General features: G+C 41.9%; 1 protein-coding gene across 3 annotated transcripts; it reads left to right on the top strand.

Annotated features, from left to right (window-relative positions):
• The first annotated feature begins 198 nt into the window (after positions 1-198).
• LOC124285064 (SCO-spondin-like) lies at positions 199-17,422 on the top strand. 3 transcript variants are annotated; one of them, XM_046721223.1, is made up of 6 exons: positions 199-278; positions 6,234-6,286; positions 12,054-12,191; positions 14,730-14,837; positions 15,486-15,635; positions 16,378-17,422. In XM_046721223.1, the coding sequence occupies exons 3-6, from the start codon at positions 12,086-12,088 to the stop codon at positions 16,608-16,610; spliced, it is 597 nt and encodes a 198-aa protein (XP_046577179.1). In that variant the 5' UTR covers positions 199-278; positions 6,234-6,286; positions 12,054-12,085; the 3' UTR covers positions 16,611-17,422. The 3 variants fall into 3 exon arrangements, with proteins under 3 accessions (XP_046577179.1, XP_046577167.1, XP_046577173.1); XM_046721211.1 differs by lacking the exon at positions 199-278 and adding an exon at positions 3,299-3,437; XM_046721217.1 differs by lacking the exon at positions 199-278 and adding an exon at positions 3,797-3,910.
• The last annotated feature ends 5,813 nt before the right edge of the window (positions 17,423-23,235 follow it).

Genomic DNA, 23,235 nt, shown 5'->3' with positions numbered 1-23,235 from the left:
ACGTAAAGTAACCCTCAATTATTACCGACCCCAAGTCTCAATATGTTGAGCTGAGACGACTACAGACGTCTAGACCTGAGTAGACCTGATGCTTGTGGAACGGGGTATTCCACACTTTAACTATGCACTGTAAGGCACGCTGAGTACTCGCGTGTCTGAAGCTACACGCGTGGCTTGTCATCAATATTCAAGCCACCTGTCACTACTCCCGACAAGCCGTGGCAGAAGGACAGCAGAGCACGTGGAGCACACGGGAGGATATGTGTACACTGTACAAGGTAACTAATACTTGAACTGTTGATCTGTTTCTACAGGTACTCTAATAACAGAAGTAATATTGGTAGGAGCTTCCCAGTAACTTGGACGTCTTAAGCCCCTTGGGGTCATTCAAACAGACCTCTTTGAGAAAACTACTACTACTACTACTACTACTACTATAGGAGGCGCTGGGGTAGCCTAGTGGTTAAAGCGTTCGCTCGTGACGCCGAAGACCCGGGTCCTATTCATCACATTGGTAAAACGTGTCAAGCCCATTTTTGGTGTTTACCGCTGTGATGTTGATTGAATATTGCTAAAAGCGGTGTTAAACTAAACTCACTCACTCTACTGCTACTACTACTGCTACTACTGCTGCTGCTGCTGCTGCTACTACTACTACTACTACTACTACTACTACTACTACTACTACTACTACTACTACTACTACTACTACTACTACTACCACTACTACGACTACTACTACTACCACGTTCTACTATTACTTCTACTGCTGCTGTCACTGCTATTTACCGCTGGGTACAAAATATGATCATACATACAAATTAAGTAAAACTAATTTTTTGTTTGCTTTCCACAGGTCAGTTTACATATGTGGACATAAATGTATCGCTTTAGTTCAAAGGTGCTTTCTTTATTCATCTCGTCACTATTAATACGTATAAATATTTTCCTAATTAATGTTATTTAACCCGTTTACAGCTATCCTATTTCTTATATCTTTGAACCCGTTTTCACAGTCAGTTCATGAACAAAGTATGATTTTTATAACCGCGATTTCTTCCTAACAATAAAACAGATACACACAACCCACGACCCTGATTCACGTACTCTAAAACAAGTTCATGTCAGGGACAACAACGTGCTTACCGAAGCACGGGGAACTGCGTCAGCTGGCTGGTGGATTTCATTGATTGCCCAACATCGGGCCGTACTATACGTAGCCATTCATCCATGTCTCAGAAATGATACATTACTTCACATAAATACCCATATATTGAGTTCAGTAGATTGCTATGATCACTCGTCCGAGTGGCGGTTGTGATCAGTTACTGAACTAATAGTTAATCGAGACGAACCTAAAGGTTATAGAAGGTTGTATGCATTATACGTTCCTTACGTAGTAATAACAGTATTTTATTACTCACCCGTTGAAGATATCACTGTTTCATAATTTTACAATGTTATTACACATTGTTAATAACATCCCGTGATGCCGTATGTATGACGTCAAAGTGAATGGTATTGGTATCTATATAAACCATTCACTCGTTTCATAAATATGTTATTACACAGGATATAGTTTAAATATCTTATTTATTACTCACCCACATTAGCAAAATAATATAGAATTCAAAGAGTGTGATGGCTCTCAACTTTCCGCGAGTCAAGCAAGGTCTAATACTTTTGAGACAGAGGTATTGGCATTGTGACGTCATAACTGTAAATCACTTTGACGCCATACGCATGGCATCACGCGATGTTATTACACAATGTGTAAGAACATTGTAAAATTATTTTAGACAGTGATATCTTCAACGGGTGAGAAATAAAATACTGGTATTACACGGAATACTTCATATTACTGAGTGAGTGAGGGACTATGGTTATACGTGTCTTTTGGCAATATTAATATCAACGGTGGGAGTTACTGGGAATGGTCTGCATACATGCTACTCATTTGAGGAATCGAACCCAGGTCTTCGACGGGACAAGCGAACGCGTTAACCACTAGGCTCCCTAACTGAGAACATGTTTGATAAATGGGCTATGCTGCGCCGATTAGAGATGCTAGTATGTTGGATTACCTGCTAATTCAATTTGATATAAGACATATTTACAAATATGAATATCATTCTAACAGTAAATGGTTCCACAAGCCACACAGTCAACGCATCAGTCCAGGATGATGCATTTAGACCGTTTTATCCTGACCGTTGTTTTCTTAGCAATAAATTGTGACGAGCACGATGATGTCATGTTATGAGTGAGTGAGTTGGATTTTACGCCGCTTGTAGCAATATTCAAGCAATATTATGGCGGGTAACACCAGAGATGGCTTGACACTTTGTACCCGTGTGGAGAATCGAACCCGGACCCGGACCCACGGCGTGACGAGCAAACCCTTCAACCTCTGGGCTACCTCACCGTTATGAGCGCCACTTACCATATTTGTCGAATGTGTAATGTCAGCAAACTCGTGTTAGACAGCTTGGCGCAGCTCGCTTCTCTGAGTAGGTAATTTTCTGTGTAATGGGGACATTTTCCAACACGAAATGTGAGTGGGCAACCTGGCAATAAAACTAGACACGAGTGAATATATTTACTGTCAAGCTATGTATGTATGTCAGCCAGTGCTTGGCACCTGTCTTGGATCTCGGGCAGTAGGTGGGTGGCGAAGTCGTCGAGTGGTAATCCCGTCCACTTGCCAGGTGGAAGACACGGGTTCGATTCCTGCATTTGTAAATTTTGTGAAACCCATTTCTGTCTTCGGAAAGATTTCCGCCCGAAACCCCCGGTTTCTTTTTATCATTCTATGCTTCAGAACAGATGGTTATTATAAAAAAAACCTTAGCACTAACCAAACCTTAAAACCCTAAACCTAACCCTAAAACCTCGAAATGATCCTAACATATAGAACATTTCAAGCGGGGTTACGGGCGGAGCACTTACCGGTGTGGGTAGCCACAGCTTACAAGCGATCAAGGCCGGTAAATTCATATCTGATCAGCTATTCACAGAAACGAGAAGAGCAAGTGACCACAAACTCGAGACAGTGAACAGGGTCATGTAAGTAAAAGGTCTCAAATTCACCTCACAAGTTACCTCCCTTTGTATGAAAAAAAAATCATTTAACAAGGGAAACATGAAATGATCATGTTTCATCGTGCGTGAAACAACTTAATCTTGCTGTTTTCGTCTATATTAGAGTTATCTCCCTCTGATGATTGATCGAGACGATGAGAATTTATCAGAGCGTAGAATGACGTGTGTTATTCAAGCTGAAGGCATGCTTAAAGGTGAATTTTTGTGAATGGCTTGTATTGTTGGGTCTGGGAGTTCTAGGCGCACGTTGTCCCCGTGTGTCCCCAGCCTGTATATTTGATACAACGCTGACATGAACACACACGGGAAATCCAAACAATGGCGTGGTATGTGAGGTAAGAAACGCACCCAATGTTATTACCGATCGTTATCGTGTATAGAAATATGAGCTTTAACTTTTATAAGGCCGTTCTCTGATATTTATCAGCATTTGTGTTGTGTTTTAGATTTGTAAACACCTCACCTGTGGTGACAACCGCAATTAAAGGTGTTTCATGGTAAGAACAATCTGCAGCTGAACAGGTGTAAGGTATTCAAGGCATGTATGGCTGTTTGTATAGGTTAGTCATGTCTAAACCAAGTGTCATGTTTCAGAGTAGTAATAAATCTCAGGGATTCATTCACTACCTCATACCATTAGACTCGGTCCGGAGTAAATGAATGTAACTATGACAGATCGCTCAGTGTGAGCAGCTGGATGTAGGTTTGACGTAAGTGCATGTTTGTAGAATGGGTTAAACCGTTGAATATCGGAAGTGACACAGATCTTGGACGTACATGTATTTAGGTTCACTGGGACAGGTGACAGGTAGGTAGACTGGTTCTCTCTCTCTCTCTCTCTCTCTCTCTCTCCGTCTCTCTCTCCTTCTCCCTCCGTCTCTCTCCATCTCATTCTCTCTCTCCCTCCCTCCGTCTCTCTCCCTCTCTCCACCCTTCCCCCTCCCTCTCTCCACCCTCTCGTCGCTCTCCCGACCCCTTTTCCTTCTCTCCCTCCCTCTTTCTCTCCCTTCCCCTCTCTCCTCTCCCTACTCTCTCTGTGAGTGATTACACCATGGCTTAGAATGAACAAAGACGTAATGGGCATTCTGTTTATACGTCACAAGACCGTAAGTCCAGTGCTAGCGTGTCTACACTATGTCTATGTAGTGTGTGACTAGTGACGGGACAGAACAGGTAGGGGTTGTTCATGTGTGGAATGCAGATGGATTGACGAGATTTATAAGGAAATTAAAGCGTGAATATCCGTAACACGCACAATGAATAGCCATTACCTGTTTATGCTTGTGTTCAGGTACGCATGATAAAGTATTATGACAACACTGTAATTAACAAATGCAAATCTTGCGTACCTGGATTTCATCATCTAACGCAAGCAGGCATCGCCCATACACTGTAAATTCTACTGCAGTGTATAGAAAAGGCCCTACACGTTGTTCTATTGTTAGACATTTAGATCGATGTTGTGAGTGAGTATGGTTTTACGCCGCTTTTAGCAATATTCCAGCAATATCACGGCGGGGGACACCAGAAATGGGCTTCACACATTGTACCCATGCTGGGAATCGAAGCCGGGTCCTCGGCGTGACGAGCGGACGCTTTAACCACTAGGCTACCCCACCGCCCTCGCTGTTGTGAGTTTATGAGACATATTACATACTTGGGGCAGGACAGGGACAGATATATATTGCAAGCCGCCCGAAACAGTGTAACAACATTTTACACGTTTGTATTAAATGTCAACTCGTTGTAACCCAATATGGATGATAAAGTGCGAGTGAAGATTCAGTAGCTCAATAGCTTGCTGTATTATTAAATCCATTAGAGTACTAATCACGGCGAACATCAATATTCACTCACTCACTTCACATTCTAATAAACACAGTTCGGCGTTAAACCAAACGTATACTGACGCCCCCGTATATGTTGTATGCGAGATTGACATATGTATGGCACGATAGGAGCTCTGCTTTTATGCGGGGCGGCGGGTTAGCCTAGTCCAAGCGTTAGCTTGTCACAGCGAAGACCTGGGTTCGAATCCCAATATTCGTATTGTGTGAAGCTTATTTCTAGTGTTCCACCGCCTACTGCTGAAAGCTGAGTAAACTTCTACAACTCGCATCTGCCCTGTTCTTCACGGAGAAATATGCCCCGCTCACTAATGCCTAGACTTGCACAAGTCTCCAAGATAATAATTAATAGTTTAAATGATCATTTTTAAAAATATAAATATTCAGATTGGCATCCTTTGATGTTCTTTCCGCTAATCTGACTTGCCTCTTTAAAGAATAGAGTTACTATACATCCATTGGGCATTGGTTTAGCATTCAGTACAGCCTTGGAGCAAGGCTAACCTATACCCGACTCATGCACTTCTTCTACGTGCTGAAACAAGCACCTGTTTAAAGATGTCTGTTGAATCCCATCCAACAAGGACGTACTGTTTTGAATGTGTAAAGTCACGATAAACTGGCACAGGCTTATTCCGCGTGTAAACACAAGTATGTGATACACTGGGCTACTGGGCACATGAAAGAAGCGTAATGTCTGTATTTACATAAATCCTCAGGTTCTAAAACACATCATTCGTTTTGATATTTCCTTGTTACTTTCATGAGAACATCTTGACACCTTACATCTGCGACCTGACAACGTTACCAGGACGACTCCAGTAAATGTATTTTACAAATTCAACAGAGCGACGAGTTTTAAATCGTTAAGCCATGTGTTCTGCATATCCTGGGGATATACATATAGCTATTAAAATATCAACTTGAAAATATTACGAGGCGCGGCGTTTATGACAAACTCACAGACTGAGATCCAATTCTATTCTTGTCCTGGGCTGTGTCAATGATGACAGCCTGGTCTGTATATTAATATTCATATACAGCTCGTGCGGTTTTACACATGTCGCAGATCACATAAACCCATTGACCGATCCTTGCGACAGCTTTGAAATTTTCATATTTCTTGACAAGGTAGAATGCGTTGTTCGCAGATGTGAAACCCTGCCGTTGTGACCAAGATCGATTTGAACTCGAAACATTGACTTTAATAGATTTTGTAGCCTGACTCGCATGGTTTGCATGCTGCAGCTGTGTTTTTTTAAAAGTTCCGGTCTTTCTTTTCAGACTGTCGCCGACCTGGAATAGGATCTCACAGACCAGAAGGCGCTGTACTTGAGGTAAGAGTGTGTCGTGAGCGAGTTTAGTTTTACGCCGCCTTTAGCAATATTCCAGCAATATCTGGGCGGGGAACACCAGAAATGGGCTTCACACATTGTACCCATGTGGGGAATCGAACTCAGGTCTTCGGCGTGACGAGCGAACGCTTTAACCACTAGGCTACCCCACCGCCCAGTGTGTAGTAGGGATGAAACGGAACAGTCATACCACGGTACGGTACCTATTGCGGTACAATGGTTTCGGTTCGGTCCGTTTCGGTTCGGTATATGAGATATGATGATAATGCAGAAAAGAAAAGAAACGCGTAGATTTTGACCAAATGATTCGATTTCTAGACATTTTAGAAAAGGTATAAAAAGGTTATTAAAATGACGGTTCGAAAACCGAAAATACCGCATTTTTTGGATTGCATTATGGTATACCAAACCGAAGGCAAAATACCGCGGTTGTACTAATACTGCGGTATACCGTTTCACCCTAGTGTGTAGTCCGTTTGTCTCCAGATGAGAACGATGAACTGCAGAATACGTCAAAATCGGGAATAGTCTAGTAAATGTCAATACATAACATGGGCATGAATTCTTAGAACAATGCTTAGTCTCTGAATACTAGTATATATTCTTTTGATATAGTACGAAATAATCCCATTTAAATTGAAAAGGAGTCCCAATGAGATCGGGCTAGACTTACTTCATTTAGGCTTTATCATTGGGGCTAGGGCTAGGCTAGAGCAGTATGGGAAATAATATGGTTCAGGGACTGAGAGACATTCTAATGAATATCATGTATCCAACATTATCTACTGTTGTTATTTTTATAACCATCACTGGAAAGAGTAGTTGTCTTATGTGTAGAAGTTAACATCTTACAGGAGGGGCCACCTTGGTAGGAGGAACACGTGCTGCACGTGCTACATGGTATACGTCGTTGTTGATTGACAAGATGCGATACTCAGCTGATGTGAAACAGTTGATTTTACTATAGGCTATCATAATGTTTGAATCGTGTATAGTATAGAAGGTGAAGCTTAAATATATTATCTGTAACGTCACACCTTGACGTTATTGCCACTAAAACGGGCAACCTTTATAACAGAGGGACAGACAGAAATATACCATATCCTGGCTACCTATATAACGGAGGGACAGACAGAAATATACCATGTCCGGGCAACCTTTATAACAGAGGGACAGACAGAAATATACCATATCCGGGCAACCTTTATAACGGAGGGACAGACAGAAATATACCATGTCCGGGCAACCTTTATAACGGAGGGACAGACAGAAATATACCATGTACGGGCAACCTTTATAACAGAGGGACAGACAGAAATATACCATATCCGGGCAACCTTTATAACAGAGGGACAGACAGAAATATACCATATCCGGGCAACCTTTATAACAGAGGGACAGACAGAAATATACCATATCCGGGCAACCTTTATAACAGAGGGGGAGACAGAAATATACCATATCCGGGCAGCCTTTATAACAGAGGGACAGACAGAAATTATACCATATCCGGGCAACCTTTATAACAGAGGGAAGACAGAAATATACCATATCCGGGCAACCTTTATAACAGAGGGACAGACAAGAATATACCATATCCGGGCAACCTTTATAACAGAGGGACAGACAGAAATATACCATATCCGGGCAACCTTTATAACAGAGGGACAGACAGAAATATACCATATCAAGCAGCCTTCGAAATAGCTACTGGCCCGCTAGCCAAAGGCTACCTGATTGTGAATCGGGCCAGTAATATATTGTTAAAGCTATCCGACTGGCTAGTTGAAGATCTCGGATAATTTGTTCTGAATAACAGTATTTGTTTTTAAGCTTATCTTTTGCACAATGAGTGAGCTGCACATTAGAGGAGTGTTTTCTCCAACCCGTTTTTAAGGACTAAACAAATCTTAGTTGTTGTGTTTGTTTGATGTATTGTTTCCAAGGGGCGACAATAACTTACATCTTCAATTACCAAACGCCCATTTCTGGTGTCCCCCGCCGTGATGTTGCTGGAATATTGCTAAAAGCGGCGTAAAACCAAAATCAGTCGGTGATTCATGTGCATTTTGATATTGATATTTTGCAGGGCCACTGATTAGTCTGTCGTACAGACCCTAAAGTAAATATATCCAAGAAAGCCCACGCAAGTCTAGAAAATGTGGCAAGTCTAGATTTCCTCAGCTTCAGGAAGAAAGTCTCAGGGCTCCTTTTCATTATATTTTTTTTTTACTATGAACTTTTTTTCAGTAAAATATGTTCATTTCAGAGACTAGTTGTTAGTCTAGGCCAGTGATGTATGAAGTGGTATAGCAACATTTTTACTTGACCAGCCCTCCTGGCCAGTGACTTTTCAAAATAAATTCATACACTGATAGCAAGTGATAAAGTACATCCCGATAGCCATGCGATAAAGTGTGCATTATTCTGCCTGATGGCTAGCGACACACGTCATATCAGGTCAACTTGTATATGAAACAAATCGAACATGGCAATGTAGCAGTATAATATACATGTACATGAATTTTTCTTCCGTCATCAAAAATGTTTTAGACATACCATAGTTAGGGGAATGCCTCTAGCACAGAAGAATGTTATTAGTCAGAAAGACAGGAACCTTCAGGAATGCATTATCAACATCCACTAAACAAATGTATATAGACAGTGTTGGAGACTCAACATTCAGATCAAACATATGATTTACCTAATTAGCAGACACTGAAACTGTTTTATTTAATCTGCCAAACCATTTCAAGCTTACAGTTGAGCCCGAGGCTATTGCCTGTCCACTTAGGTCAACAAAGATCCCCTGTTCTCTCCAGATGGTGACAAATACTGAGAGTAGCCGTATCTGTCCTTTGATCTATCTACTTCACAGAAGAGCCTGGGGTACCCTGTCTGTGTCTCGTCTTATAACTCAGTAAATGGGTCAAGGGTTACCCGTGTATTGAAATGTGGGTCACGTTAGTTATATGTCAGTATTGGCCGAATGCCTAATAGCTACGAACCTGAACCCCCTAACGGAACTCACTAGAGCTTCTGCAGGTGGACTACAGTTGAGCTCCGTGGTGTAGTGGTTAGAGCGTCCGCCTGGAGAGCGGAAGGTCGCAGGTTCTATCCCCGACCGCGTCATACCAAAAATCGTTAAAATATGGTACTTGTTGGTCCTTGTCTGGCGCTCGGCATTAATGGGTACAACAAGGACTCGTCGGCTCGGAGTCAGTATAATGTGTCTGAGTGGGGTATTCATGCTTCCTATAGCGGCATGGTATCTCAGTGAGCTAGCACTATAAAACCAGCTTAAGGCTGGGCTTGTACAAGCAGCCGCACATACACTTATGAGCGAAATATTCTCAAGCACGACGATAAAACCCAATTTCACCTCACCTCACTACAGTTGAGGTGTGAGGGAGTGATTCACCAAATTAGACTGACTGACTGACTGAGTTTGGTTTTACGCCGCTTTTAGCAATATTCCAGCAACATCACGGCGGGGGACACCAGAAATGGGCTTCACACATTGTGCCCATGTGTCACCAAATTAGAGTGTGAGTGAGGGAGGGAGGGAGAAAATTAGTATGTAAGGGACCGTTCATAATTTATGGCGAGAGGGTGTGTGATGATGGTTTGTATGGAGAAGCATGTACAATGTGAATGACCCATCCCTGAAAATTTGTAAAAAACCAATGACCCCTTCCCATATTGTAAAGCCTAATTTTAAAAATATTTAAATGTACCATATTGCTGACCCCACCGCCTAGTACATGTGTAAAAAATTTGCTGACCCCCTAGCTCCACAATATTACACTTGATTGTGTGAGTGAGTTAAAATCTACATTCACAACTACGTAATTTCAGCAATATTGCGACGAGAAAATTTATGAAAAGTATTGAAAATCAAAATGAATTACCCTCCAAGACACACACACACACACACACACACACACACACACACACCCGTTCCTACGCCTCTGACCACTGACCACACGTTGAAGTATGTGTGTATTTCACCACAGAATGAAAAGGAAATGCTAGTTAAAGAAACCATGCAGTCCAAATATAGATATGTTAGTGATTCAAACAGCCTCACTGTCCCACCCATTCCTGTAATAGATGATGGAAAAGGGACGAGAAGCTGGTTGAAATCTAGTCGGAGGATATCGCTCTAACATGCTTGTTAACGAGCTGGACCACTGACGTCAATAAATCAACGCTGTATGTGCCTCTGTGTATGCAGGTTAGACTGGTACGGCAAGTATGTACTACCGAGGAATGGAATGAGCTTGCAATATCCTGCTCCACCAACTGATTTAATATCATGTGTAGGTCGACCCACATACACATTGAACAACTGGATACACCCGATCAAACCACAATAAATCAAATATACGTTCACAAGTGGTATACTTTTATCAGTTACTAACAATGCTCTCCTTGCAATACACCGACGCTTACCACCTCTTTAAGTGTTGAGACTATTGACATTGACCCGGTTACAATACCACACCCGTCCTATAAAGATTTTGAAGCGTGGTCATTTCAACATAAGTAATGTCAATATACCTTAGGGGTGGGTATTGCAGAGCATTTTCATATTGCGATATATTGCGATGCGGAAGCATATATTGCGACATGCATTGCTATATATTGCAAGGATTATTTTTTTAACAAAAACTACTTATAATCGAGTTAATGATTGAATATAAAGCAAAAACACGACAAAATCACTATGATTGATTAACCTTTTATAAACTTTTAATCATGACAAAATAAAAATGTAAGTAATATTTGACACTAATGATACATGGAAAAGAACTATTAAAAACACGGAAATATCCGAAGATTTCCGAGTGTTACGAAGTTTTCCGAATGCATGTCAAAATACCGGTTTTCGAGCAGCGTATAGCAATACGTATCGTTTTCATGTCTGAACCGGTAAATACCGGTAAACCGGTTATATTGCGCAGCCCTAATATACCTATGGCCTTATTGTGCGTATAGACGGTGGGGTAGCTCAGCGGTTAAAGTGTTCACACGTCATGTCAAAGGCCCGGGTTCTATTCCCGCTTAGGTACAATAGGTGAAGCCAGTTTCAGGTGATATTTCTACAATCTGATTAAAATCGAAGCAGGTATCTCACTTTCTACCATACATTGAGGCATTTCATGTTGGAGTAGCTCCCTGGTAACCTGTGCTTGCTGTGAGGTAACCCAAATCTGTATGTGGAAAGGCCCTCTGACTTGTTGATTGTGGCAGTGTTTCAAGATGTCCTAGACCTTTGCTCATAATGTCAACCACTGGTTTTTCTGCTCCTGTTGGGGCGATGCAGTAGCCTAGTGGGTACAAGCGTTCGCTCGTCAAGCCGAAGGTTCGGGTTCGATTTCCCACATGGGTACAAAATGTGAAACCCATTTCTGGTGCCCATGGCTCTGATATTGCTTGAATATTGCTTTCAGCGGCGTAAAACCCAACCCACTCACTCTTTTGTACAGGATGCCGCCATTAAGATGATGAAATTCTGTTTCCGATAACCAACATTTACTTGCTTATTTTGTAGACTGCGTGTTTTTGAATGCGCAGACCACCGCTCACGCTTTCAGGTACTGGTCCGCCTGGTCCAAGCGCCATTGTTTTGTTTACAGACCGTCGTGGATTAGCTGAATTATTGGTAACTGTGACGTATCTTCTTGAGGAAGGTTCTCAGTAGGCATAAACGCTGAAGGAAGAGTAATGTCATGTTTCATTTCAGGCCACAACAAACTTGACTTCGCCGATTTCAAGATGGCGGCGTCCCGTGTGGTCCGCCAGTTGCGGTATTGCCACGAGAGCCCTGACCAGTACAAGCTTTGTGACAACCAGATCTGTGTGCCAGTCAACCGAGACTGCCGTAAGTTTTGGGGACTGTAGAAGATGTAAACTACGTGTTCAGTCGCAAATGAGTCTTAAGTCACCGCAACAGGTACGCCCTCGACCCACTTGCTCAAAGCAATCTTAGCGCTTGGGAAATCGCAACACCAGCACTTGAAACAACGTTGACTCGAATAGGTTTTGGGTTGAGGTTGTTAAGTGCGCCCGATGAAGTAGGTTTAGTGTTCGGGGGAACATAGTCAAAGAAAGAAGATATTCAAAAGAGGTTTTCAATTAGAGTAAGCGGTCAATGCCACGGACCAGTGCGTGCGTATGGAAAGCCCCTGTATATTGGTGGCGCGTGGTCCTGTGCTCAAAGCTCAGGTCACAAATCGGTGAAGTTAAGCACCGTCGAGCTCGGAGAGTCCTTGGATGGGTGACCGTGCTTGGCAGCTTGGCTCCTGAGAGTTTCTAGGACTTCAGTCCTGCCCCACACCTTAGGCAAGTGAGTTTGTTCAACATTGTCTCTGTTCACCCAGCAGGAAAATGGGTACCCGGTGGAATAAGTCATGTGACTATAACCTTCTAGCGCCTAACAGGCAGCTTGGGTTATCCGGGGTAATAATATGTGTGCTGTAGCGCCTTGAGCGAGCATTGAATGCACGGATATAGGCGCGGTTACAACTACCCACTATTATTATTATTATTATTATTATTATTATTATATGTTGTGCGTGGGGTACCTGTGGGACCAATATAATACAGAGAGTGTCAGTAGTGGTTAAGCGTCTCGTCCTCACGCCTACCTGTCCAACCTAGCATGTGACTAATGCCTAAACGGCTAAAGGGAATACACAATGTCATTTAGAAAGTGGTCAAATGTAACGTATGTTATATACTCAGCAGCAAAGAAAAACGTCAGTACGAATTCAAAATTAGATAGGCACTGTAATCAAATCATTGCAGAAATTGACATAATAAGCGGATCAAAAACATTTTTTGTGTACAATATCTTGACACATCAATGAATAACACAATTTCAAGACATTACGTACCACAGGACCCACTCTCTGGTTCAGGCCTATTCCACCCCATACCATGATACTTGCACCTCCCCATGAGTCTCTTTCCATAACACATTGGTCTGAGTAACGCTGGCCACGTCGTCGCCATATTCTTGTTCTGCCATCTGCAGTTGATATGCAGAACCGACTCTCATCTGTGAACAGAACAGTTCTCCATTGCCTGTATCGCCAGTTTTGGTGTTATAGGGCAAACTGTAGACGTTCACACCGATGACGAGGGGTGAGGATAGGTCCACGGTAATGTCTGCGGCAATGGAGGTTCCCGCTGTTAAGACGTCGGCGAACTGTATCAGTACTGATTGGTCTTCCGTGTGTTCCCACTGTTTGGCGTGCTGTTCCGGATGCCTGCTTGAAGGGATTCTGTACATGCTGTAGCACAACAGGGCGTTCTTGTCTTGTGGTCACCCTTGGTCTACCGGTACCGGGACGATCATTTGTGGTGTTGGTGGCCCGGAAACGTTGCTGCAGCCTGGTCCGAACATTGACCTGGAAGCGATTGGCAACGGCTTGTGCAGTGTGGCCAGCTTCAAGTCTTCCTAGCGCCTGGTTCCTCTGAGCTGTCGCGGCATCCTGCTGACGTTGTAATGTGAATGTTTCAACCAGGTTTGGGGCTACGTTTTATAGGGCTGGTCCTTGTGAACAGCACGTGCAGCATGAGTTGCATGAAAAACATAAGAGAACACCGTACCATCTCCGTGATCAGGTTGCGTTTTTAAGACCATTTCCTGGGTTCCATTCTGAGTTTGGGAAGGAATGTCTTTGCTCAGGTAAAGTTGGAGATGTTGTCAAAAATATACAATCAAAGCATTAGATGAGTTTACAGTTATCCGTTTCTGAGACGGAAAATTCCAAAGTGACGTTTCTTTTGCTGCTTGGTATATTTGGATTACATATTCTCAGTAAAGTACAGATTCTAGTACTTTCGTGAGGTTGAGTCCCATCGGGGATTCGCTAGCACATAATGTCAGCGATCCAACTCTGTAAAATCGTCACTGGATTAGGTTGGGTTGAGTCCCATCCTGGATTCGAACCCACACTGTCAGATAGTACGTCGCATTGGATTCAGTGAACTGACACCGAGCTGGACCAGTGGAGGCGATGCTGTCAGTACGTTTATCAAGTTGAGTGAGTCAGATCGCTGACATTATATGCTAGTGAATCCCTGATGGGGCTCAACCTCACCAAAGGACTAAAATCATAACTATACTGAGAATGTATAATCCCAAATATAACATGTTACGTCTAGAATGTGCGTCACTATATCTTTCTTCAACGATGATGTCGACATTCCATCCAATTACATTGTATTAAATACACACTGTTCCAAAGCAAACCCACCCATCCAGACAATGATAATAACTGACAACATGTGGTTACATCACTGAAGACGGGGTGGCTTATCAATTTGAACTTGGGTCATTTGTTTTTTCAATGATCGTTTCGTTACAGTCTTTGTTGATATAGATAGAACGCATTAACTCACTCTTCCGCAGCGTGTGACCTGGAGCAGTTCCAGTGTCTAGACGGCCGCTGTCTACATCCCAGTCTACTGTGTGACGGCAACTTAGACTGCAGCAACGGCGAGGATGAAACCATATGTAGTAAGTTAGCTTGTGGTTGTTTTACATCAGTGTTTGTTTTTGTTTGTTGTTTTACGCCGCACTCAGCAATATTCGAGCTATATGGTGGTGGTCTGTAAATAATTGAGTCTGGGTCAGACAAGCCAGTGATGAACATCATGAGCATCGATAAACACAACTGGAATACGACGACATGTGTCAACCACGTCACCAAGCCTGACCACCCGATCCCATTAGTCGCCTCTTACGATAAGCATGGGTCGCTGAAGACCAATTCTAACCCGGATCTTCACGGGTATGTACACCATTGGGTATGATCTTACCCCGCTTCAAGCAAACTAAAAGCAATCTCTGGCAGGGGACTTTACGTAAGCTTAAGTGACATTGTTTGGTTTTGTTGTCCTCATGTTTGAAAGACAAAAATCCTGATGGTGTGCATTCAAACTCGTGAGACGGTGGGTGTAGCCAAGTGGATAAAATGTAAGACCCGGGTTCGATGCCCCACATGGGTGATGTTTAAAGCCCATTTCTGGTATCCCTCGCCATGGTATTGCTGAAATATTGCTAAAAGCAGTGTGAAACTATATTCACTCGCTTACTAGTCCATGAAAACGAGGGTAATGTTCTCTTTTCCACGAATCCCTGTTTCCACTGCCTCTCCTATTCCAGAATCTTCTCCCGCATCCGATAAAGATGCTAGTCCCCCAACCTCGGTGATAGCGGGCGTGTGCATCGCCATCATTGTCGTCACCCTCGCCGTCATAATGGTGCTGGTGTTCCTCAGACGACGGCGGCTGCGGGCCCTGCATCGGGAGTCAGGTATGTGGCTGTATGTGATGTACCTATATACACGGTATCTGAGAAATGTGCCATGTAGAAAGTGGTAAAATGTAATATGGTATATTTGGGATTACGCTTTCCCAGTAAAGTTCAGATTCTGGTACTGTTGTTGTGTTGAGTCCCATCCGGCACCTACGCCACAGCAAACAAAGTCAGACATCTAACCAGCCGCGATGGCCGGCGATTAGGTGCCTGACACTGAGAGTGTGGGTTCGAATCCCGGATGTTATATATAACATATGTTGCTTTATATCTTAAAATACACAAGATGGCGGAATCCACTTTTTGTTTCGATCATATTCAGAGTTCTCTTTGGTTGAGAAAAATGCATTCGTATTTTGAGGAAAAGGTTTGAATAAGAAATGGATATATGGGTCCTAAAGTGTTTTATGATTTGTCGCCAATCGGAGATATGAATGCTTCACTGCCTACTGGCTGACATTTGGAACGATGCGTAGCCAAATTAATGACCTATAGAAGATTTGATATTAAACGTTATTATCAAACGAATGAGGAAATACGGTAACAGTAGCTATAAAAAGTCCCCACACATACTGTACAGTTTGATGTTTTACATGAATCAACGCTTCTATACACAAACTTGTGTTCCGTATTTACCAAACGAAAAGAACGCAACACAAACCATAAAGAATGACAACTTAACGCAGGACTTGGAGTATATGTGGTTGACAGATTAATCCACTAAGTACATCACCCACAGGTTCGGAACCCCTTCAAAGCGGCGTGTCCAGCAGCGACCCCTCCACCGAGACTGAACACACCAGCGACAGCGACGCCTATAGACTCGCTCCTAAAGACGACATAGATGACTTTTCAGATTTCGCTGATGCGCTGTGTACTTCAACTCCTAGACCGGATATCCGGCGGCAAGTAAATCCGGGTCAAGGTCGTCAAGGGGCGATGAAAGCGTCAATGCTGATGTCAGTGACGTGACGAATCGTAACACTGGCTTAGATCGGATTGCTGTCTTTTGATATATAATTTCAAGTGATATTATTCTGTGACCTGACAAATACCCAATAGTGACCAATGCTGTCCTGTCTTAGGACATAGGCGGTGCTGCTGTTTGACTCGCTTTTTCAAAGAGAGCCTGACAACATGTATAAAGGTCATCTGTGGTCAAGCAAAGTGCGATGAAATTTAACGGAACGATTATGCTGTGTTTCCCCAGATGGAACCCCATACCTGGTGGTCTCCGCCTTGATACCGCTGGACTATTGCCAGAACGGCATCAAATCATACTCACCCATTGTTCTGGTATTCTGTACATCTCTTTCCAGTATCATTACGTGATATCAATTGTTCTACTCGAGTGCTATATTTCGTTATGTTTTTGCAGAATAATAACTTTCTTGAATACGTGATGTTCAGTATAAAACTAAATATGAGAAGACCATGGACGAGTTAAGTGATTTCTATTGCCAGTCGTGTGGAGCATGTGTTCTCATGTATGTACATATTCACTGTAAACGAGAAATGTTCAATGGCCAAGCTCAGTGGTATACAATTGTGCTACTTCAATGTTTGAAGATCAAATGTTTGATTTACACTAAACATCAATCAACGACCAATACGTTTCTTCGCAAAATGAGTCCAATCAGGACATATACAAAGTCTATGACGTCAAACGTTTGTTCTCGCTCAATCTTGATGTTGACCGAGAGACCAATGTGTAAAGATTTTGATACTGCTGTATATTTTTGTTTACAAAACTAAAAACAAATAAACTGTTGATATTCAACATGTACCATTGTTGTATTGGATCTTCCATGGGGGACTGTCTCGCTTAGAAACAGCGTGAGGCATATAGGTATATAGACGCTACCCTATTATCATCGCATCAATGACCAGTCCATACACTCCCAAACATACCGTTTACAACCGTTTCTCACATTCAAGGCCAACTCTTGTGGTCCCTGGTCAACGGGACGAGTAGTGATCAGTCTCACAAAAACCAAAAGTACCCCTCCAATACCAAACCGCTCTGCACGAAGACATCTCACGTTTTGGTGAACTTTCTGATCGGCCAATAACCTCTGAGGCGTGTACCTTCTAACACAGCATTAATTTAATTGTGATTATTTTACTGTTTGTGAGCGCGGATTTTGTCCTGCTGTGGTTTTCTGTACCAGGGATTTCCGAAACGACTGTGTGTAAGAAATTATTTTATACAGGTGCAATTTTATTTGATCAAAATCCCACGCACCCTTCATTTTGAGTTCACGTGACGCGAGGACCTGTGAATGTATTCTCAGTCCTTAAAGCTGAGAGGTGTATCGGAGTAAAATATGGGTGAGTGAGTTTAGTTTTAAGCCGCACTGTATCCTTCCTTACTGCTCCAACTTCTATATGCCTCTCAGATTAGGCGCTGACTGAGTCAATAGTGAGTGAGTGTGTTTAGTTTTACGCCGCACTCAGCAACATTCCAGCTATATGGCGGCGGTCTGTAAATAATCGAGTCTGGACCAGACAATCCAGTGATCTACAGCATGAGCAGCGATCGGCGCAACTGGGAACCGATGACATGTGTCAACCAAGTAAGCGAGTCTGACCACCCGATCCCTTTAGTCGCCTCTTCCGTCAAGCATGGGTTACTGAAGATTAGGGCTGCGCAATATAACCGGTTTACCGGTATTTACCGGTTCAGACATGAAAACGATAAATATTGCGATACGCTGATCGAAAACCGGTATTTTGACTTGCATTCAGAAAACTTCGTAACACTCGGAAATCTTCGGATATGTCCTTGTTTCATTTGTGCCAAATATTATTCATATTTTTAATTTATCATGATTAAAAGTTGTTATTAAAGCTTAATCAAGCCTAGTGAATTTGTTGTGTTTTTACTCTATAAATCAAGAATTAACTCGATTATAAGTATTTTTTTGTCTAAAAATACTTCATGAATATATATTGCAATACATATCGCAATACATGCATTCGCATCGCAATATATCGCAACATGAAAATTCTCTGCAATACCCACCCCTACTGAAGATCAAGAGTACAATATGATGAGATTGGAGTTATTCTGCTTCTATGTAAATGAGTGACCGTGGTTTGACAACACATTGAACAGTATCCCAACCAGTCAGCTTGATGTGAAAGGAAAGCGAGTCGAAGTGATGCAGGTTTCTGAAGTTTACCACCTTTGTTGTCGCCTCCGACGACTTGATGGGATCGGGTAAGATAACGCCAATCGTTAACGTTGGTTTCATAAGGGAGACAGTCCCCGTAGATTCCCACGAATAAGTTGAAATTCGGCTCGGAAGCCCACAGTATACTGGTTCATGCATAGTACACCACAAAAACCGAGCAACGGCACCTTGTTTTGTACGTTTCCCTTAAATTCCCTTTATAGAGCGGTTACTGTTAATATTCAGATAACTGTAAAATAAATATACATCGCTATTCACGTGTTGTCTCAATCTTTCCGTCGATTTGAACATACCTTTTAACAGTCCATACACGAGTTACCTCCCTTTAACCGATATTTTTCATTTACGAAGTTCCCATCTAAAATTCAGATAGTCAGGGATTCTACACTGGAGGCTTATATTCAAGTTTGTCAAGTTTAACATTTGTTTAACCTGCTCGTGCAAATATTTATTGTTTGATCATGTTAAAAAATAGCCACTATGAATAATGGGTGTATGCTTTTTGGCATGGCTTTTATAAAAGATGGTAGACATATTTTTATGTCCATGTCTCCAGTCACTCAAACATAAATAGGCCATGCTCACTTATGTTTCCTATGGGCAAGAAATTTGTAAATATATTATTCGTTACTTTATTTTATTAATTTATTTCAAATAATGTATTTAATTGTATTTGTCGTCCTTTTATCCTGTGATACGTTTGTCAATGGCATTTTACCCGCACTTTACTAATTTCTTCCGCAGTTTGCCAGCTTGTTTTTTTCTCCCTATGAAAGTGTTATTGTGACGTCATTATTGCTGTAACAAGTGTCTTATGACGTCACTGTATAGTGACGTCATGTTCTTACAACGCCATCATAACGAACATAACCGCGGCAACTGCACCACGGAATAAGCCTTGAGACACGTCGAAACGTAAAGGTGATTGACATCTTGAGATGCGAGTGTTATCATTTATGATGGTTTACAAGGGTAGATTGAAGGAACCTCATAAGTTACGAGCATTGGGACAATATTTCAGCAAATTGACATACGGCATTTTAGACATATTTCAAGGAAAGACCTCTTTTAATTTAGCGGGACGGATGGAAATGGCTGCTGAAATACTGAAACCGATTATAGCTAAAAGCTGTGCACATCACATAGATGAAGGAATCCAATATACTGCAGTGAACAATGAATGCGTATTATTTCAAGTGATCTTGGAAAGGTTTGGAGATAGCAATCATTCGAGGCCTAGGCAAACATATTACCCAATAGGGGGTCACTTCTCACTGGCTTCGTCCACCGACTCCTCACAAACATCAATTTCTTTACATTTCAAAAGTCAAAATATGTGCAGGTTTCTGACGAAATTAATATTGTATTTTAACGTTTTATGTCTATTTTGATATAATATAGTCACATTAAGTAAAGTGGAATGGCTAAATGTTATGGCTAAATCAACTAAGAACGCGCGGCCATGACGCAGATACATAAAGTAGACAAAGATATATTGTTTGTTTGAACATAGTTTATTCAGTATTGAAAGGGATTGGGCACAAGTTATTCAACTTACTAAAGCCCGCTGCCGACAATTACATGGAAAAAATACATGTTATGGACAATGAACAGAGGCAAGACATATTACACATTATTTGAAACGCTTCCTACGTACAACGAATTTATGGACATTACTACAAATAATTTCATGTATAATTTGTGGCAGAAAAAGGCTGCAGTACAGAATGGTGTTAATATCTAAGCTAACTTTTAGGATTTCAAAGCCTTGTATCTAATCAAACCGGCAGCTGACATACTTTGGACATTTTAAAAAAGAAATGATTGGCATCTTCCACCAGAGCATCACAAAGTCATGCTTTACTTTCAGATAAATTGGCACGAAAAAGATCAGCATTTATAAGAACTGCATGAATGTCATTTAGTGTGTAGAATATTAATCTTCTTTCACCAAATAGGAAATGTTTAGGAATTTTATCAGTTTTTTCAGATAATTTACATTTAAATGATGGTAATGAGTTGGTACATTTTATTGTGGAGGAGAGATTATTGCATAAAAATACCTTCCAATATTTATTATCAGCAAATACACAGTATCGTATTACAGAATTGGAATTGAATACCTCTAGATCGTGTGCGTGTGCATATAACTATGAAGTTATGAAATTACAATGTTTGCATTTTGCACATGTAGATGACAAAGAGCCGATACTGACACCGGACAATGGAGTAGAGGTACACGTGAAGGAAGCAGCTGAGATCGATGACTGGTATCGTCACGACGACACAATGTGTTTAACCCGCCTGGATGCCGTGTTTTATTCTAACGCACATTTTTATAAGGGGGTCAGCTGAACGCTGTGCGAGAAATGCGTCACGCTAAGATTGGGATTTTAGGGGTTTACGATTGGCGTAGGGCTAAGTTCGGTTAGTGGAACGACACCCTGGATCTATCCACGACTATAAAATTACACATCACTGATGGTTTAGTTCAAGTTCAAAGGGGTTGATTTGTACATAGAGAGTATAAAAGTCAGCGGGCGATGATTCTTTAAAACAACTGTACAAACGGGCAGTGCGATCAGGACAAAATCTTGGTTAAAACATAAATATATTCAGTACCGTGTAGTTTAGTGACCGCTCGTGTTGTTTTGTGTCAATCACAAATGGCTGCGTGAGTATTGTTTTACCCCCAATATTCAATTAATTTCTGGTACACCAGAACATTTTCAGTCACCCAATGTACCCATGTGCTGAATAGAACATGGGTGCTGTTTCACGCAAACCTTGGCCTCTCAGCGCTTCGACCTCCTAAACGTATAGAAATCCCTAACATGGTCATAAAACCTTGTAGCGGGTACGAGGTCGTAAGGCTTTCCTGAAATAACACCCAGGGCCATCCCACCACCTAACGCATTATAACTGCTGAAACTTGACGTTTCATAGCTAAACAGTAACTAATCAAAGATATCACATCGTGTATTACGTTGTGACAAGTTATTTCGATTTATGTCCATGTCCAGTCTTAGGGGAATTGGAAGAGCAGACTGCGACCGGTGGACAGAGCCGCCCCGAAGCCTATTATCTGGGAACGTCCAGTCTGTTCTGGGTGGAGACACAGCCTTGTTGGACGAACTGCACAAGCGTCATGGGGTCAGTACGGATCACGTGGTCTTCAACATTGACATTTTTTTCTCTCATGATGTATGAGTATGAGTGCGGCGTAAAACTAAACTCACTCATGATATGATGAAACACAGCCTGGTTCTGTGGACATGCTGCGCTGGCGCCAGGGAACCAGGTTGTGAAGGAAGACCATTCCCTGAAAACGGTTCTATTATCCCTCAGTGCAGTGTAGCTAGGTCCCTTTTCATGAACGGTAACACCTGATATATTCCGAGTAACATTTATTCAGTCTTTCATTTTCCCCTGATACCCACTAGAGGTCGATTGCATGTTCCGCTCATAAAGTTTACGTACTGTAAGACAAATTAAACCGTGATCAGTTGCCGTGTATCCTCTTTGATGCTGATCTCCACACCACATTCGTGACCCAACTCGTGTTATTCCGGGACAAGCCGAATAGTGAAGAGTTACGGAAAGGGGCGAGTGGTGACGAATGTCTCCACACAAGCCCCTATGTATTTCTGTTTACCATACCATATACTTTTTGGTGCGACAGCTTGGCAAGCGCTTGGTATTCGAACTAATAAAAAGGTTTACCTTGTCTTTCTCAACTGGAAAGAAGTTATACATGTTTACTGTTGACGACCCAAATTCCTGGGTAGTGGAGGACAGCATAAACCAAACATGTACATGGTCACTTTGCTTTCTCTATACACTACAGTCTTTATTCGGTGCATTTCATGAGTGAAATACCCCGAATAAAGGCCGTTATATATACCACCGACGCTCTCAGAGTTCGTGATATGGTCGCACGTTCAACGGCCACTTCTTCAAACAATACTTACAAATGCTGCTAGTCTACACTGCTGACTATCTGAATCTTGAGATTATCTCGTAACTTCGAAAGACTTGAGAATGCAGAAATGACTTAAATTATCTAACAGTTTTCTCGGAGAGTGTGTTATCATAGAGTAATGTTTACTTCTCTCTCCGGACATGTAGTATTAACGATTAGTACATAAAGCTTATCAGGTAAACAAAGCCTTTTATTCGACATTGAAATTCTTGTGAATAAGGTGTTTAATGAAGACTAAATTATCACTACTAAATGGGGATGATGTTTGCTTATTCCTAAAGACTCTATGGTATAATCATAACAGAATGGTGTTATACTACCGAGGATGGTCAAGGAGAAACAGGTTGAGAGATTTTACTTCGCTTCATGTGGCACGGTTACAGTGCAGACAATCGCACCGAGGACACTGATTCGCATC

This window comes from Haliotis rubra, unplaced genomic scaffold (genome assembly GCF_003918875.1).
Source record: "Haliotis rubra isolate DU_JTF1 unplaced genomic scaffold, ASM391887v1 Scf11, whole genome shotgun sequence".
Classification (NCBI taxonomy): Eukaryota; Metazoa; Mollusca; class Gastropoda; order Lepetellida; family Haliotidae; genus Haliotis; species Haliotis rubra.
Note: the sequence above shows the minus strand (reverse complement) of the source record. Positions and strands in the feature narration are given on the sequence as shown.